Here is a 20299-nt window from a genome sequence, read left to right as displayed (position 1 = left end):
TTAGGGAAGAACATAGGATAAGGTGAAAGGAGTAAGATCTGAAAAGCATGACTGGTATGTAGCTAAGGGGGGAATATTGAATTAAATGTCAAATTCCATATTTGGCCCCAAATATATGGATATATGGACCCAAATATGGAGTTTGACATTGTAATTCAATATTCAATGAAGTGGAGATAGGCTGATAAAATTTTAACTATATAAAATTATTATTCCTAATAATCTTTGAGAGTACACACACTTTTACTAGAATAGCTGAAACAGGACAAATTAGGAAGCAGAGCAGACAAACATCACTGACTCTTCCAATCACATTTTGCAAATATTCCATAAATAAAATTTATTGATTCTAATTCTTTTGAAATATTCCTCTCCTCCCTAGATATAATGATTTACCAAAGCATTTGAGATTTAAATGTAAAATATTAATTTCTTCCTTTAGTTTTGTGACACAAGGGAAGCAAGATTAAGGTGATAATAAGAATTTAAATGTAGCCTTATTTTAATTGTAACTCTTACACAGAAAATGTTATTCACTTAATTTTTACATATTTAAGAATGAGCACACACACACACACACACATAGAATATGTATTATGAACACATACATCTGAAGACACTCAAAGAAATAACATCTCCAGTTTAATTTCTGAAAATATAAAGTTTGACCTGGGTAAAATTTAACTTTTACATAGTTTAAGTGATAGAATGCCTTTTATAGTTCCACACATTTTCCATAATTTGGCTTTGGAAATTCATTTGTTCATCCGTATTTTCTTGCTGGTATATTCTGTGAAAAATAAAAATGATGAGCTCATGTCTGTGTTATGACTACAGATCCATTTTATAATCATTATCTCTGACCAGTATCCCCTTCCTGATCACTAAACTTCTTGATCAAATGGGCATACTTCATTTTCATCAAATAATACATGAATATGACTGACATTCATATTTGACAAACATTTCTTAAGCAGCTGCTATATGCAAGGTGCTGTACAAAACTATAGACATTCAAATGCATATCTTATGCATTTAACAAGAAGATAAATGCAAGATTATGTTTTAAACAATGCTTTAGAGTGTATGATTACTTTGTAATACCATTTGAACTCTGTAGCACACCTGTTACAGTTCAATAATCTTCAGTATTTATCCCAAACTCCTAATTTTGGAGAATTCTTGTTCTTTGGTGATATTTGATTCATGCTCTGAACAGCACCTCATACATTTGTTGTATCATTTCTACACGTGCCACTTGCACATAAAATTGCCAAAGTGGCAATTTAGTGAAGAAGAGTGAGCTTATGGAGTCTTGGCAAAATGAGATTATGACAGTCACTGATGTGCCTGCTATCTTTCCATGTGATAAAGATAAGGCCTTGAAAGGAGAACATTGTCCTGAAGACTTGGGGTTTTCAGTGTATTAGTGTTATTTGTACCAAATTTCTCAGTATTAGCTTTTTGATCCATTCTGGGGAGCCTTAGCCACAATCCTGCCTGTGCTGTCCCACAAAATTATAGTGTAGTAATATTCTGACTGAAAAGCAACATAGCTTAGTGAATAGAGTACCAGCCTTAGAATCATGAAGACCAGTGTTCAGAGCCTGCCTCTGACATGTGCTGGTCTCATATCTAGGAGTGATTCTTTCCTCAGTGCCTCCAAGGAATGATATAAAATCGTATCACCTCTGGATTAGTAGAGGTGGTTTTCTCCCGAGGAATTCCCTAGGCCAATAAAATTACAGATCCAGATATCCCTTCTGAAATAAGGAGGGGTTAAACAAGTGTAGTAAAGGGGTTAAAATGAGTCCTTCACTACAGTGGGGAAAGAGAATAGTTAGTTATATGTTTCAACTGACTCTAAGGAACTGACTGACAGAGTAACAGAATAACCACAAGTAAAACTACTTAGCTGGGGATAATATATAACAAAATAAAACCAATAATAACCATGGAAAGTAACACAGTGGGTACAATGTGTCAACCAAGTATCTGGGAAAGAAGAAAGACCAGGGAAGCTTTTGTAAAAAGTATTCAATAACTGAACAGGGACAGGGAGTGGAAGTAAAAAGGAATAACTGTCTAAAGACTATTGGCAATTCAGGGACTGAAGGGATGGAGATGACTGCTCTATCACTAAACTACAGCAGACAGCCTGGGGCAATGGCTGGCTGATTAGGGGTAAAGGCTATCTCACTAAGCTGTCCTTTGGCAGTTGTCTAATGTATCAGCTTGTCCCAAGAACACAGGTAAAACAGCAAGATAAATCCACTGGGGAAGTCAGGGAGATGGATGTATCAGTATGTCCACCATACAGATAAACTCCTATCTCAACCTGAAACTTTTTGGACTTGCTAGAAGATCTTGTAGATACTGTGTAACTTCAGAGATACCATGACCCCACAGGCTCTCCAGACAATTGCTAAAAACCCAACTCCCCAAAGCAAACTGTCAGCTCAGAGTCTCAGTGAAAAAGTCCCCTCTTCCAGGTTTGGAATCTTCAACACCCACCAGCTTTGCCTGGCCAAGTCTGCTCTTTACTAAGTTAAATCCTACATTTTCCCTACAACAATTCCAACTCAACTGCTAAATTCTCATTATAATCTACATTTTTTATGTGAGAAGAAAATAATTAGAGAGGATGTGATTGTTTTCCTCAGATATTTGGAGGTGTGCCTATGAAACAGATTCTGCTAATTCCAAGAAAAGAAAACCACAATCTGTGACTAGTATTTATAAAGCAGACAATTTGTCTCAGTGTTAAAGGAAAACTAAAACTTATGACTGAATAGCTAAATGTCTTCAGAAATAGAATAGTCATAATTTATTGAATTTCCTATCGGTGTAGAGTTTAAATGATTGTTCCTTTAGAAACAGATGACCATTTGCCAGGTAGATATTAGAGAAGCTTTCTGCTTTACTTAGTAGTCAGCCTAAGTGACTTTTACTATCCCTTCCAACTCTAAAGAGTCTTTGTTGTATGCCAAATTGGAAATGATCTTTTCTAAGCAGTGGGGAAATATCTAAGATTTTAGGCTTGTGTTATAGGAATATAGGGTACAAGGGAGATATAGAGATATAGTGATGGTGATGATGTCTATCTATCTATGATCTCCTCAGCTGCAGTTGGTTGGAGGAACACCTACTCCTATTACCCCGACTGCTGCTGCAAGTTATCCCCTTCCTCTAACAGCTGCCTAAGTAAGGACCCTCAAGAGGTTAGATATAGATGGGTAACCTTTCAGGTCCAACCTGGGGTTGGATAAATTGATATTGGGCTATTGATCTGCCTTGGATAACATTCAGGATCTGACTGCATTTGACTCCCTTCCCAAGGGCCTTGATAGAAAGACCACTCAGGAAGGTACTTGTTGAACACTCTTTATCTATAAATAGGGAAAGAATAACAAGGTCAAGGATTGGGGATTTGAAACCCTTTTGATCTATTATCTATAGATGAAATAACAATCAGGACTGGAGGCTATTGATCAGGTGGAAGCTGGATATTTCACCTCTCCTCTACCTCTGGCCGGACCTGGCCTCAGCCAAGCCAGAGAATAGGGAGGTTATTGCTGCAGATGTATTGATGGTATTTATTCTCTCAGCTCTTTTATCACCAGTGTTGGTGGTTCACTAGTTCTCACCGTCTATCAGAAAATAGATTCAGGTTTATTCCTACCCTCTTCTTGTTAAACCACCTGGCAACCCTTCAACCACCCTTCAAACCACTCTTCCAGCCACCCACTGCCCAGATTGAACTACAGAGGTTGGCAGAGATCTGTGATCTCCAGTTCTCAGCCTCTGAATCCAGAGACTTAAGAGCTCAGAGACTTCTCAGTTCAGAGACTTCTGTCCAGAGGCCTCCTCAAAGTGGCTGTGAGGGGTATTTATAGGGTGAGGTCAACTGACGTTTGCCCCTGGCTCATGGCACCTGGGAACATTCTGAGTCTCTCAACTGCCATCCCTGTCAGTCAAGGTGGCATCCATCTCTTCCCGGATTATTGAATATAACACTTGTTATCTAAATTATCTCTTGTAATACATTACATGCCACATAACCTGATTCTTGAGTTTTTGATGGAGATTTTTTGATTGGGAAGTTAATTAAACATGTACTAAAACAGGACCTGAGAAGCAGCACAGCATATTGATCAGGAAAACCCAGCTTAAGCTCTGTCCCTGCACTCACTAACTGGGTGATCTTGGACAAATCCCTTCACCTCCTTCCCCTCCACTCTCAACCCCTGTCAACACCAAAATTTATGAAGATTAAGTTCAGTCACTAACGTCTAATCTACAGTTTTGTTATTCTCTCTTTAATCCTCTGAATCAATGATATTCTCTTCTCCACAAATGTTGAAGAATACCTTAGTGGCATACTTTTACTTTATTCTGAAAAAGTTTGTCCACCATATGTAAGTGATATTCTAATTCTGTCTTAGTATATATAGGAATATAAGTTGTATGCATAATTTAATTTATCATTATGATTTTTAAAATTATTTCTATTCAATACAGTAGCTTCTTCATATTCATAATTCCAAATCCCAATGTTATTGTATTATTTTGTTTTGTTTTTCATTATACTTTATAGGGTAACACATTGAGTGAGGTTGCATTATTCTAAATTATTCACTCTGAATGCTGAAAAAGTTGAATGCTATTCAGTTTTTGAAGAACAATATCCACTAAAAATTTTTTCATTTCTACAGATGGTGGCAGCAGAAGTAAAGGAGAGCATTTTCCTTATGAACAAGAAATCAAATTCTTCGCTAAAGTACAGTATACTCTTGTTACTATAGTATTTGTTTAGAAACTATGATATTTAATTATTTGCCTGAGTTTAAGATGCATTTGTATGAAAATGTGAATTTTATTTCAGTGATGATATAGAAATGTAAATATTCCATGGCTTGAAAATGCATGCATCCCATGAAATAAATTTTCTCCCTTTCTTCACAGCACTTTGTCTCATGCTCCCATTTTTCTCCCTAATTAATATGCCAAATGGCAATTAATTGTGAGTAAAATAGATCATCTGATTTGTAAGTCCTCATATTTGTATGAGTTATATTTATTATAATGGGACTATATATTTATTTCTTAATGAGAACATTTTAGAAATTCTGTGGTTCTAAAAACTAGTTCAGTGTTTCTTGTTATAGGAGAGATGAAACAAGAAAACATTTCTTGTTTACAAATAAAACAATTCAAAACAAAGCTTACATTTATTTGAAGTCCTCCTTAAATCAGTAATTTGTAGTTAATGATGAGGTGTAACACATTCTGTGGTCTTCAATTTTTACTTATTAATTATTTCCTGGTACTTTATTGTCTTTAAAAGAGAATTTTAATAGTCATTCCCTTCAATACCCTATTAAGCCTGTCATAAAAAGAATCTAAGAAATTCCTTTTACGTAGTTTAAATCTTCTAGTTGCCAAACAAGAATCAAGTACTTCCCTATTCAAACCTAATTCAGCCTGTCAGTACTATTATATTGTCTGGAGGGAACTGGGAATTCCCAAAGCTTCTTAAAATTTACTAAATTCTGAGTTCACTTTCCCAATTATAGTTTGTCAATTGAGATAAAGAAGCAAAATTAAGAATTCTGCTACTGAATGACATAGCTATGAATATGGGAGGACTTTTTGCATGTAATCCTAGTTTATACCAAACTCTCAAACATACACTGGCCATATCCAAACCATTGAATACACTTGAGGTGATGGTATCTATTTTCCTCTGCTTTCATTCAGGTTGTGCTTCCTTTAATCGATCAATATTTCAAAAACCATCGCTTATACTTCTTATCTGCAGCAAGCAGGCCTCTCAGCACTGGAGGACATGCATCCAACAAGGAAAAAGAAATGGTGACTAGGTAAACATAAATATTTTGGATTGGTGAAGACTGAATTATGTTTCGGGGTTGAGGTTTGAAAATGTAATAGAGTGAAGGCAAGAGAAATTTTCTACTACTACTCTGGTTCCTGCTTACTAAGGATGATATAAGAAAAGAAGTAATAGCAAGCAATTGGATACATTTCCAGTTTATGAGAGTTTTATTTTATGATGATGCTAAAATTGATGCTGAAGAGCTAAGATTTAAAATAATCCTTTTTTTTTTTGAAATGAGCATGTGGAACAAGCAAGGTTAGAGGTATGTCAATAAAATCTCAGTATTTTAGTAAGCATTGTTATGTAAAGTTATTTTTACAACACATTTAAATCTGCTATTTTTGCCTACACGAAAGTATAAAAAGACATTTAACTTAGATGCCTTTGAATATCTAGACTAAAATCAGAAAAAAATAATTGAAAATTATATTATTCCTCTCAATCTAGCTTCCTACCAAATCTTCTCAATTCTGTCTTACAGAGATCAAAGTATACTTTGTAGACTTATTATAGATTCCTTTGTAACCTTTGGAGTAGTTTCTCCAAAATACATATGTGGATTAATAAAAGAGTTTTATTTACTTTACTAATCATTTTTTAGTCCTTAGCAGACATATTCACAGCTATTTGAATGAAAATAAACCCAGTATGCTGCTTAAAACATAGTTTGGGAAGGTATTACAGGTTTTTCCAAGTCTTTAGCTAAAGGATCTGCTTCCAATATGGAGTAGTACAACAGTTACATTCTTGGTGGATATATGGCTAGGTAAAATGAAAACTTCAGTGAAATATGTCACTAATAAAGAGAAAAAAAATTTAGCTTTCTTGATACTGTTATAAATTTAAAGGCTTTTTAAAGTTTTACTTATTAGAATCTTGTGGCTTATTAGCCTCAGGCTGAGTTCTTAGTGAATTGGCAATAGTTAATTTTTTCCTGCTCTGTTTTTCCTTCTTTTGTTTTGCTACATTACCCATCTTTCCACATTTGTTAGAGATCCATAAAAAAAAGCAAAACCAAAATCCCCAACATTCTAAAACAAAACACTATTTCTTTGATCTAATGTTTGAGAAAACAGTGTAACCTGTATTAATTAAATGCTCTGATAATACATGTTGTTAGACTCTTCATTACTAGAGGTAGAAATAATAAATATTAAACAAGGATATCTTCAAAGACATGGACTCTTCCCTATCATACCTCAGTGTTGCTTCCTTCTTTCACCTTAGGGTGAGATAGGCTTCATCTCTACAGACTATTTAAACTTTCTAGAGGGCATTTCTGCCTCCCTGGGGACAATTCTCATTCCCAATTAAATAATATCATATGGGATTCTAGGCTTTCTCTCTGTTAAAACTTAGCTTGTCCTTGCTAGTCTTGAATAATTGTCTTCTACTTCTCAGTCCTGCCATCTTTAACTCATTCATGTGAAGAATGAAAATTGTTTCATTTTAGAGTGCCTAGGTCAATTCTGCTAAAAAAGATAATTATTTTCAGAGAGAGACAGAGAGAGAGACAGAGATAAAGTTTGTGTGTGTGTATGCCTGTATAAATTAAAACAAATCAGTATTGTAAAAAACCCTATTAAACCATCAAAAATAAAATTAAAAGAAGTCATCTTCAGCATTGCATTCCATGACATATTCCATAATCCTTGATCATTGCTCTGTATTTTCAGTCTTAGCCTTGAAACTAATCACTTCCCCCATTTTATTTTGATTTCTGTCACATTTGATTAATGTTAACACCTTTTAGTTTTGCTTTATCTCAAGTCTATCATTCTGAGCCACCCTCAAGTGATACAGCTTTGTGTCTTTGAGCTGTGCTTCTACCTCCACTATATAATTCTCTTATCATTCAAATTTTCTTTAATTTCTCTCTCACTAAGGGCCAGTCTTTAATTTTTCCCAATGATAAACTCATAAATTATCATTAAAAACATCAAATCTTTAATATCTAATCTTTTTAGCTTCTCATTTTATAGTTGATGAAACTAAGTCAGAGAGTTGAAGAAATTTGTCTATTCCATAAATGTAGAATCAGTTGCCGAACTGGTATATAAATATAAATCTTCTTACTCCTTGTCCAGTGTTCTGTCCACTATACTATACTGACCCTGGTTAAGTAGATAGTCACCCAAGTACTTTAGCCCTTCACCAAGACCTATGGATTTGAAAACAAAACAGTGTCATGCCCTTATAATTACTTAGACTCCTCTTTTACCACTTTTCCTCTTTATAGCTAGGAAATCTCCAAACTAACACTGGGAATAATTAGAAGCTTTCCATAAAATGACAGAATATCAGTTGCTAGAAGAAATCATAGATACCACCAAGATCCCTTGCTTCATTTTACAGATTAGATAATTGAGGATTAGAGAAATTAAGTGCCTTGGTTAAGGTTATATAGCTAGTAACTGGTAGAGCTAATATTCAAACCTATATCTTTGGACTATAACTTTATTGCTCCTTTTATATTATACAATTGTCTCTTCTTTCCCCTAGTGCCTTGGGAACAAATTTTCACATGATATAAACTAAGCCCAATTTTCTTGGCTTATGTTTAGTTTTTAACAAACAAAAACAAAATTTTATTATTTAATGCATTTGGATGAGATGTTTTGTTAGAGTCATTTAGAACAAAACTTACCTATGTTTGTTTCATAGAGAAATTAATTTCAGTTTAACAAAGGAATCAACAGGGCAATTCTTTTTCACCAAGAGTTCTTACTTTTTATATTATTGGTGGTAAAGATTTTTGTCGTATTTCAACAAGTACAACCTTTTTGTTTTTATTGACTTGTAAAATCCAAGTCTGTGTTATACTCTATAATGTCTACAAATATTCAAATGTTAGATATATTTGAAAAAGAAGTTGGAAAGACTCAATTATAAAATATTTTAAATGATAATATTTTTAACATTGACCCAAGAAGAAGAAAACTATCACTGTTTCTTAATTTAAATATACTTTTGTACTTGGATGAATATATGATTTCACCAATGTGGGTACTTTTCCTATTGATACAGATTGGAACTCTAGCATACTTTATTATCCTATGTGATTCCAATTGTTCTTTCTCCTAAATCTTAATTGGATTTACTCAATAGATTAGAGGTCTTCCTTTTGATCTTTTGGTATCTGAGTACTATCAATACATGTTCCATGTTATATAAAGTCTGAATCCATTGGAAAGGTGGGGACCATGAATATTGAAAGGTAATGCAAGCAGAAGTATAAATTCTTCCAGTTCCTACTAAGGTAGAAAGATACAAATAAAGTCTTGTGTCTCTTGTTTGAAGAACGTAAATAGGTGAAGGAAGTCATAATCCCAAATCAATTTTTGGCCATTGAAAACAAAAAATGTTTGTGCCTGTATACTCACATGCATACATATATGATGGTGTTGGTTTTGTCTTACATTTAATATTTGAAAATTTCTCACACTTTATAATTGAACTAATTAATACATGTATCAGGGTATTTATAGATATGACAATCTGAATATCTTCCCTGTAACACTTCCAGCTCTATGATTCTATAACTATCCAAATAGAGACTGTACTCAGGGAGTTCAATTTAGGAAACTATTTCCTAGTTTTAGTAGCTAATTTCCTTAAGTTTGAGAGTAAGAAAGTAGGTATGGTTTATTATACTTTTATTTTTTCCTGTAATAGTGGTATACTGAAGTTAGCTTCAACCATTAGTATATGCTCTAATAACATATATTGTTAGAATTTTCTTAGAACAAATTAAGGATTCTCTTGTTGTAGTGAAGCAAATTTTGGCTAGGTACTAGGAAATGAATTTAATAATTAGAGTTGTCCAAATGTGAGTTTCATTTCACTAGTGATCTTCAAGTGAAGAAGTAGGTGACCATTTGTGTGTAATGTAGATAGGGCTACAATTCAGCTATGGGTTAGTCTAGATGACCTCTGAGGTCCCTTTTAATTCTGACATCTTATGCTTTCTGTTTTTCTGTGGCACAGTCCCTTATTGGCAACATAGGCTAAAATGTTTTCATGACTGCATAAACATAAATGATCCAATGAGATAATGTAAACACCATTCTTTTCAGCTATAAGGTGTTAAAAAATATTTTCACTGATTAAGATCGTGAATAGAGTGGAAAAGTTTGATCTGGCAATCAAAGAACTTGAATCTAAATCCTTGTTCTGCCACTTTGGTGACCTTCAACAATTCACTTCCCTTTTCTTGGCTTCAGTTTTCTCATTTTTAGAATGAGGTGATCCCCATTGTTATTTTGATTTCTGCATCTTTGATCCTATGGCTACAACTCAAGTTAGTTTTTTCCAAGCATAACTAAATATTACATATCTGAACTTAATGAGAGCAAACATAATCCTGATGGGAATGGGAAATTCAAAAGCATGGGAGAGAGAACCAGGAGAGGCATAGTGTAGAGGTAATTATATCATGTCATATTAAGTGACACACTGAAACCTCCTGAGTCTTTTTATAATTCTAAGATCTATCTATTCTCTTCTGATTAAGAGCATGGAAGGATCCCTTTTGTGGCTAATTTCTTCAGTAAGTGGCTTAAAAAGTCTATAGATATGAATTGATGGGGCACATAAAAACAAAGTTCTTCTCTGTGTGATTTTAGTTATCTACTTAAGAAGAAACATCTATCACAGATAAGTATCTTTTTCTAATAATAATACTTGAGAATAACTACTTGAGAAGTATATGATTTTTCTTATCTTTTAATTATGGTAAAGGACTTAATACATGGACATTACCTCTAAACTATTCAGGAAATTATTAATATAAATTCTTTTGATTGGAAGGTAAGATGACCTATTTGTTTTTTTGTTTTTTTTTTAGCAAATCCTTTCCTGAATTTCCTTTTATTGGTTGTATTACCCCACAGAAGGAATCTTAATTCATATGGATAGAGTATCAGAATAATGCACCATAAAGGTCACTGAAACAAAGCCTTCATTCCTTGATCAATAATTGACTCTCATATCACAGTCACCTGTTTTACATGTGAGCCTATTGATCATAAGGGAGAAGGAATAAACAGTAACAACCAAACAGCACCATGAAGTGTGTCACTACTGCCACATACATTCAGGAGTATTTTTATTTTCTAAAATTAGCTGAATATAGATTTTAATCTGGTACATGTCTATGTCAAATAAATATTTTTTTCATTGTCAAAATGTCCATTCACATACCAAAATTCTCCTCCATAATACCTATCCTTACTGGCATTGAAATCCCTGAAGATTGAGCTGGATGTACAACTTTTCAGGATAAGACTAATGCACAGGTAGTGGTGAGAAACATAGTAACACCAGCAGGTTTTTTTGGGAACTCTTTGACATAAGGATCATTACAAAACTTTAAATACTTATTAGGGGGCACCTTCTGTGTGCAAAGCATATTTCTACTTGCTATTAAATTGGTTTCTGACCTCAAAGAAATTCATACAGCAAATTTACAACTAGAATATATTTAAATACCTTTTCTATTTATTATTTTCCTCTTTAAGTAGTTGACTGATATCTTTTAGATTCTATTTATTTTTGTTTTATAAATAAAATGGGCATGTTTGAGAATGGGGCAGAATTGGTTAGTTCATACAATATGCTGCACCTCAAAGTTGACTTCAGGAACATTGATCCAACAAGCAGACTTTGCTGCTTTGTCTTTTTATTCATGTAAATATTAGCAAATATTTACTGACATAATGAAACAGGCAAAAATGCACTTTTACCTTCTGATTTCCTTCAGTGGTTATATACTTATGGATTTCATGTAGATTGCTTCTATATTAATTAGCTTTGCTTCAAATTTTTTTTTGTTTCTTTACTTATAATATGTGCTTATTTAACCATGTTTGTTAAAGGTATGCACTTAAAGACTCTTTCTTTAGTACCTTTTTACTCCCATATTCTGCTCAGATAATTGATTCTTTCTGCGTGACATCATGTTGCTTTTTTCTTGCTCATATATCAGCTGTTTTTTTCTTTTTCTCTCCCTTTTCTTCTTTCTCCCCATCTTTCTCCCTTTCCTCCCCCTGCCCCTTCTCTCTCTCTTTCTCTCTCTCTCTTTTTTTCTTTTGTCTTCAGCCTATTCTGCAAACTTGGAGTTCTTGTCAGGCATAGGATTTCACTGTTTGGTAAGGAGACCCTTGAAAAATACCAGCATGGCCATCACTTGGTTTTCTTTGCCATTTTGCATTGTGTTTTGTCTTGCTTTGTTGCATGAATGCATGGTTGCATGGCTGCATGCATGGTCATCATTGGCCAAGAGAATGTTTCTAGGACGATTTTTTACTTAGCAGTTTCTATATGGTGCAGTTGAGGGTATCACAAGTTTTATTTGCTAGTTCAAAATAATTCAAATTTGAGAATTATATTAAAAACCTTAGAAGGAAGTGGTAACTTTTCTTATATCCTGTTTTCAGTGAGCATACAGAATCTGTAGATCTGCTTTTATTTCTTGATTTAAATACATTAAAGTCCTTTTATGAAGTCCTGCTTTGTGTAATTTCTATTTCAAATACAATGGACTATACTTTTATTTACTTATGTTCTGAATTCTAAATCTATATGACTATTACATTTCAGATATTGGAGCTCTATCATGAGCAAAGCTTAATGAAAACATGAAGGGCAGGAAGGAGAATCTTAATAGCACCAGACATTTCATAGTTTTTATCTTTGAAAACTATATTGTTTAATATCTTTTCCCAGACTCAGAGCATAGTCACACATTTTCCATAGTCTTTCCTTTGGAAAGCTATTAAGGAACACTGCAATCTCATGTTTCACACTTTACTGAAACTGATTTTAGAAAATATTAGAGCAATTTTGTACTGCTTTGACTACTTTTATCAATTAGGTATAATTCCTGGATGATTTCAATTTTAAATGTTCTTTTTTGATTCTCTGATAGCTCTGTAATGCAGCTCCCTAAAAATTTCATTTCTTCAATGGGAAAAATACATCTATGTGTATGTGCATGTGTGTTTAGCATACATGTTCCACATAAATTATTTTGAAACTTTCCATTTTACCATGAGACCTAATCAATTTTCTATTGTAATACTAGAATAACTATTTTCTAAAATTATTCCTTGCTATTAAGCTATTATATTTAGTATATAGTATTGCTGAATTTATCAATAAGAAAATGCTCCCTTTAAGTTTCCTGGAATTTTGCATTAGTATTCTTATTATTTTAGAAATTAATATGGTAATTATCTATGGAATAATAACTAATTTATTACTTTAGTTTTAACTTATTAATAGAGAACCAATTTTTATGAAAATTATTTAGCTTTTTATTTTTAATAAAGGTTTTGTATTTCTCCCCTCTTGATTCTAAGAGAATGGTCAAGAAACATACAATTCAGTTGAGGTATATTTTGTCAGCATCATTCTGTGCCTCCTGATATCTTAATGTAATTCTAAATTGTGTGCTGCAGTAATCATTCTCCCTACATATTATGGATTCTTCTATTTTGTGGGTATTTTTCCTTACTATTGCTTCTTTTATGTCATTATAAAATTAGTAATTTGGCAAGAAACAAATTATGGAATTTTGAGGAAGGTAAAATCAATTTAGAAATATTGTGTTGGTCAGTTACTCAAATCATTTTCCAACTCTTATGTCAGCTATTTTATTTTTGATTTCCCAATTTTTAACAATCAATAAGAATACTAGATCTTCCTTTAAACTAGATTTGAGAACTTCTTAGTTTTATACTATTCATCAATTGCTTTTCTAGTATAGATAGTGACAACTTCTACTGGAATTCTATAAATTCTATAGCCCTCTATTATTTTCATATATCACTTCCCTTATCTTCAGAATCCTTCAAAATTGAATATCAAAAATTGGATGATATTAACATATGTATATTATGGAATAATTCAGTATTAATCAATTTTCAATAAATTTTCTCATCTAAATTCTTTAGGAAATATGTTTTAAAAAATGAAAACAGTGACAAAACCTTTTGCAAAGCAAATAATTATCTAGCGAACAGTCTCTAACTTTTCAATTATATAAATGTAGATATTCTTAAAATAATAAATACTCCAAAGAATATTATTTTCAGTAGTGCTTTATAGAATATATGAGTTTTGCTTTCTATGTTATGGTTATTACTTCATATTTCATATCTTACATTTTGAATATATATATATAATATATTCTGTAAAAATTAGAAATGTCTTGCCACTGTATTCTTGGGCAAGTCTAGGTGGGTGAAGATTGTGATAATGGAAGCAAACCTTCCTGGTAGAGTTAGGCAGAAATATATTACAATACTTTTTGTTTCCCCTAGCATATGGAGTCCACTGTTCAAAAAGGTACCTTTTTTCACAGTGCTCATTTTTTCTCCATTTTTTCAGATCGGAAATTTCTTTTATTATTCCTAAAGACAACCACTCTTACTGCAGCCTAAGTAGGCTGTAGTGTTTTCATGTACAAAAGTAAAACTCTCCAAAACAGAATCAAAAGAACAATGATGATGGTGGCACAAATGTCTGCAGAATAGGAGTTTAGTGTAGGCTTCCTGGGCTCCATCCAGAAATAAGTTTTTAAAGTATTATGTTTTCTCATTGTGAGAAGGAGGTATCATGTAGCTCCTAGAATTCATGCAATGTGAAGATTAGTTTATTTTCTTTAGTTTTCCATATCCCAATTTTTTTTTTAATTTTAAACCCTTAACTTCTGTGTATTGACTTATAGGTGGAAGATTGGTAAGGGTAGGCAATGGGGGTCAAGTGACTTGCCCAGGGTCACACAGCTGGGAAGTGTCTGAGGCCGGATTTGAACCTAGGACCTCCCGTCTCTAGGCCTGGCTCTCAATCCACTGAGCTACCCAGCTGCCCCGATATCCCAATTTTTTGAAACATTTAAATTTCTTTAAATTTCTTAAAAAATGAGACCAGCCTAAGTTAGGAAAATAATTTAATTATTTCATATAGATTTGAAAGATTTTATTAGAGGGAACAGAAATTTGTATTGATTCCTGAAAGGATCATTGAAAACTCATAACAATTAAATAAGTTTAAGTAGGAATCAGCAGATCATTCTTGCTCTCACACTGATTACATTGTTATAGGGAAGGTGATATAGAATAACTTGGAACACAGAAAGGTAAATAGAAAATATATACAAAGCACACCCAAATTATTTTCTGAAGTTGCAGAAAGTTATGAGCTTCTGGAATGGGTCTTTTATAGGAAGTGGCAACATGAGTTCACCTTTGAAAGAAGAAATTTTAAGAGGCATAAGTGAAGAGTAATTGTTTTCCAGATGTGGGGATAACATGTAGTGGCACCTACAGAACATAGCAAAGAGACCAGTTTCACTGGAATGTAGCATTTGCCAAGAGTAATATGCAATACGACTAGAAGGGTGGACTAAATCAGATTGTGAAGGATTCTCTATGCAAAAATAGAGGAGCTTTTAAAATTTTTTTTAACTTTTAATATAAAAAAGAAAGGGAGCCACTGGAGCTTCTTGAGCAAGGAAGTCTTATGGTTAAATCTATGCTTTAAGAATATCCACTTGGTAAGTGTGTGAAGAATGTTTGTAAGAGAGGAATGTCTGGAGACAAGGAGACTAGTCATAAAGCTTGGTGAGAGATGATGAAGGCCTGAATTAGAATGATTAGGGCGTAAGTGAGTAAGAGGTAAATTACAGAGATCTTGTGGCTCAGTCCTGAATCTTCTTCTGTTCTCTCCGTATTGTTTCCCTTGGAGTTCTCATTGGCTCCCATGGATCCAGTTATCATTTCTCTGCACATGATTCTGATATCTAACCTCTCTCCTGATCTTTAGTCTTCAGTATCCTATTAGACGTCTCAAACTGTATATTAGGTATTGGAAAATGTACATATTTTAAACTTAACATATACAAAACTGAACTCACTATTTTTGCCCCTAAACTTTTTCCATCTTCCAAACTTCGCTATCCCTTTAGAGGCTAGTAACATCATCCTAGTGACCACGGTTGCAACTTAGATGTTGCAACCTCAATTCCTAAGTCTTGTTTCCTTCTCCACCCTTGACCCCTCATATTTAATTGTTTGCTTAATCCTGTTGATTCTACATTCCCAGAATCTCTTATATCAACCCCCCTTTTCTTCCCTGACAATGCTATCACACTATTATAGGCCCTTATCACCTCATGCCTAGGCTATTTCAGTCCCTTTCTGGTTGGTCTTCCTGCCTCATCTTTTCTCACTTTAGGCTATTCTCAATTCAGCTGTCAAAGTGCAGGTCAGATCATGTCATCCCTGACCCCCTATTAAAAAAACTCAAGGGGCTTCTTATTATCTCCAGGAACAAATATAAAATCCTCTGCTTTTTGAAACCCTTCTTAACCTGCCCCCTTCCAGTCTCCTTTTACCTGACTCCTTTCCTCATACTCTGGGATCAAGTCACACTGGTCTATTGCTTATACATATATACATATATATGTATATATGTATATATCACTTTATTTCCCATTTCCTTGTGTTTTCATTGACTATAACCCATGCTTTAAATTCTCTTCAATACCTAAGCTTCCTTCATATCAAATCCCAACATCCACATGAAGATTTTTCTTTTCTCTCTTAGCCTTGGAGACAAGCCACTAGCATTATCTCTAATTTACCCTGTTTATCTTACTGATACATAATTGTTTACATGTTGCTTTCCTATTAGATTAAACTTTTTGAGAGTAGGAACTGCCCATTTTTTAACACAGCATCTGACACATACTAAGTGCTTAATAAATTATTTTGCATTGATTTATAGAAGTAGAATCTATAAGATTTGTCAATTACTTAGATATGGTTGGGTAAAGGAAAAGGAAGAGCCCAGATAGATTCTAAAGTTGGGAATCAGTGTGATTGGAAGGACAGAAGACAAGTTTGTAAGATGGTGAGGGATGGTGATTTTATAGTTTCAATTTCTTCCTATAATTCTATAGGGCATTTTAAAGTCTTCAAGATCACAATTCAAAATTCAGTACTATAGAACAGTCTTATTACTCTAAAATAGAAACATTCCCTATGGGAGCATATTGACTTAGACAGCCTCAAATTAACATTATATATGTTCTATTGTACTTTTATTTATTTTGGCAGACATTTACTAATTACATTTTATTCTGGTTCTGTAGCAGTTTTGCTGGCCTTTGACACCTTTGCTCAGAAAATAAATCAAATCATTAAACAATTTCTGGTGTATAAAAAATATCTATGGAGATAGTTATGTGAATTATGGTTAAGAGGGCGAAGGGATTTTTGATTAAACTACTATTTTACAACATCTTGGGACATTGTTTTGATTTTTATTTTTAACTTGAAGCCCATGTTTTTGGAATTCCCTTTGAACTTACTCAGCAGTCATCTATGAAATTCTAGATATAGCTGTGGGAACAGCTTGGAATAAAAATTTAGAAATTTTCTGTCTTGTATAAAATATAAGCAATTAACACTTTCATATTTTTCAGATAATCTAAATTTATGTTTTAACCTCTTATTAATGGCTCTTCTAGAATTGAATTGGATTTTTAAAAATGTAAGTGTCTATGTAAGACAAATTATGAAAAGTGGTTTGTAATACAATAGGGAAAAACTACACAGATCTTGTTCTTAAGGATCATATTTTCTATTGGAGAATGTGATATGTACACAAGTGATTATCATATGAAATAGAGTACCATAGGAACAAAGGATATATGTAGACAACATGCTTTTGGAAAATTTGAGGAAAGAGGGAACAGTTTAAACTAAGGGTATCAAGAAAACATAATGGAAGATGAAACAACTGAGTTGAACTTTTGAAACAGAAAATTTCTTCAATAAGTAAAAATTTTTAAAAGGCATGCCTTCTGAGGGACTAAAGACATCTGAAGAGATGACAGGATAAGATCAAAGAAAAGCTTGGTTGTATGGTATAATGACTAATGTGAAGTAATCCTGGAAAGTAGGCTAGTGGCAGTTTGTGGAGGGCTTTAAATAACAGGCAAAAATATTTATATTTTATCTTACAAAATCTATCCTTTGGTCAAAATGAAGGTTTTTTTGAACAGGGAAAGATGGACAGATTTGTACATTTAGAAGATTATTTTCATAGCAATATTTTGAATTGATTGCAGAGGGAAGAGATTAGAATTGAGGAGGTAAATTAGAAGACTATTACAATAATCCTGCTAATAGGTATTGAAGACCTTAGTGTAGTACCAGTGTCATTGGTCACGAAAGGATTAATGTGAAAGACAGGGAAATGACAAGATCAGGCAACCTTTTTGATGCTGGTGGTGAGGGAGAGTAAATAGTTGACTCTGAATTTTTAATCCTTGATATTATTTAATCCTTGATCTACTTTGATGAAGTAGATAGTCTCTGAGGTCTTTCCCATAGATCATATGATATACGCTTAGGAAAAGGAAGATGAAACAGTGAAGGATATTAATCAGATATGAGAAGTATTAGGAGAAAACGGGGTCACAGAAGCCATGGGGGAAGAGATGGTAATCATCAATTTTTTCAAATGCTGTAGAAATTTAAAAAAAAAGTTTCCTTTTAAATTAGCAAATCAAATGTTCATTAACAAAAATTAAGTTGCATTGAACTTAACACTTCTAGCATTCCTGTCAAATGTATAAGCTAGAATATCAATGTATTGTCACTCCAGAGTCATTTAATGGATGTACAAGAAATGTTAACTCAAATGTAATTCCTCTTTCTACCAAAATTTTAAAATATATTTACTATCTTTCTTAACAAGTTCAAAAAACATACGAGGATATATCTATTTATATATCTCTGCATTTTTATGAGTAGTATGTAATATATTTTTTCCATTTTATTTATCCATTAAGCATAACTATTTTAGTGCAGCTAGTTAAAAATAAATTAATATATACAAATGTAGGATATATATTTAAATTGGTATGAGTAATAATAAAAGTTTCTGTTCTAGAATGAGTAGAGTAGATGTGATTTTTAAGAGAAAAAAAAGACCTTGTCTTACTGTTCTTTTTACAGGAAAATCAATATTCAGAATTTATTGAGGAACCTCTATATGTAAGCATTACAAGACATAAAGGAATATAGGGAAGCTTTTAGATGCCCTTAATTATTTTTGAACATTGACAAGATTATGTTCTCCCCATAATGTCACCAAAATATGTAGGGGTTGAAATCCAATGCTATTAGCTCTATTGACCATAAAAGCCTCATTGTAACTTCATTATTTTGTTACTTTGCCTCATAATAAGGCTGTCAGAATAGATTCTACTAATTCTTTATTTTTATCTGTGATGTAAAGTTTGCATTTTTGATTTTATCAAAAATTGTCTTGCAAAAGTTAGCTTTTCAAAAACTGGACCAATAGTTTATTTCTATGCTGCTTCAGACAAAATCTTTGGAATAGTCAGATTTTTGTTCTTTTGTGGAGGAGTAAAAGGAAAGTAAGGTCAAGGAGAGTTACAGCTTCAAAAAAAGTGAATTGATCCCAAAATTTCAGCTTTATATTATATAAGATATAGAATTGTGTTTTGTCTTTGTACTCTGGTTTCTCAGCTTAGACACTTTCTTTACCTTGCTCCTTCTGGTTTTACCTAAGGCCCAGAGCCTCAGACTTAAGTTCCTCACTTCCACAACTCAAACCAGGGTTTATGCCCAAACACTTGAGTTTTTAAAAATAGCTCACCATTCACCATTTATAGGACTGTTGGATGTATGAATTCCAGTTAAAAATTATTCTATGAATGACAGACTTCCATTCCAGTCCCAATGATACAAAAATCCCCAAATGTATGTTCAAGAACAATGCTCTATCACCACTTCTATTCTCTCATCCTTATCTGCCTCAACAATACTTCTCCCATGTCCCAACTCAGTTCTGTTCCATTGTGTTCTTTGAAATTCCTCTACTGTCTGTAAGTTTCCCTACTCTTAGATCTCTTCTTTCCATATTTCTGTCTTCTGGCACACATGAATACTGGACTCTGCCAAAAGACTCTGTATTTGTAGCTATCCTTAACAATAATCTGTACCTACTGTCATAACTCCTAGACATACTGGTCCAGGTAGAAGAGTTAGCATAGTCCTAGTTCCCCATTGCCACTTCAGTTCTCTCTCTCAACTGCCATCATTCAGCAACCTTTCATCTTTTGAGGTTTACTCAATCCAAATATGAGACCCAGCAAAAATTCTAGAGCAGAAATTCTATATGTAGTACTCTCCCCTAAGTCATTCCTCCTCCTTTCTGAAGGAATTTTCAGTCACTCATTCAATCTTCCTCTCTCTACCCTAACCCCTATACACATAATACAGAATGCAGATATTCTGACCTCCTAGTTCCTTAAACTCCTCAGGTCTCATGACTTCATTTCTCATTCCACCTCTGGCT

At 33.3% G+C, this 20299-nt stretch overlaps 1 protein-coding gene across 1 annotated transcript in view; it reads left to right on the top strand.

Annotated features, from left to right (window-relative positions):
* Positions 1 to 20299, top strand: part of RYR2 (ryanodine receptor 2) — a 550493-nt gene that overhangs the window by 331418 nt on the left and 198776 nt on the right. The window contains exons 61-63 of the mRNA XM_044674985.1: positions 4716 to 4780; positions 5761 to 5882; positions 11999 to 12048. Coding sequence (XP_044530920.1) covers positions 4716 to 4780; positions 5761 to 5882; positions 11999 to 12048 — 237 coding nt within the window. The remainder of the gene's footprint in view (positions 1 to 4715; positions 4781 to 5760; positions 5883 to 11998; positions 12049 to 20299) is intronic.

The sequence above is a fragment of the Gracilinanus agilis genome, chromosome 4 (assembly GCF_016433145.1).
Source record: "Gracilinanus agilis isolate LMUSP501 chromosome 4, AgileGrace, whole genome shotgun sequence".
NCBI classification, from domain to species: Eukaryota; Metazoa; Chordata; class Mammalia; order Didelphimorphia; family Didelphidae; genus Gracilinanus; species Gracilinanus agilis.
Note: the sequence above shows the minus strand (reverse complement) of the source record. Positions and strands in the feature narration are given on the sequence as shown.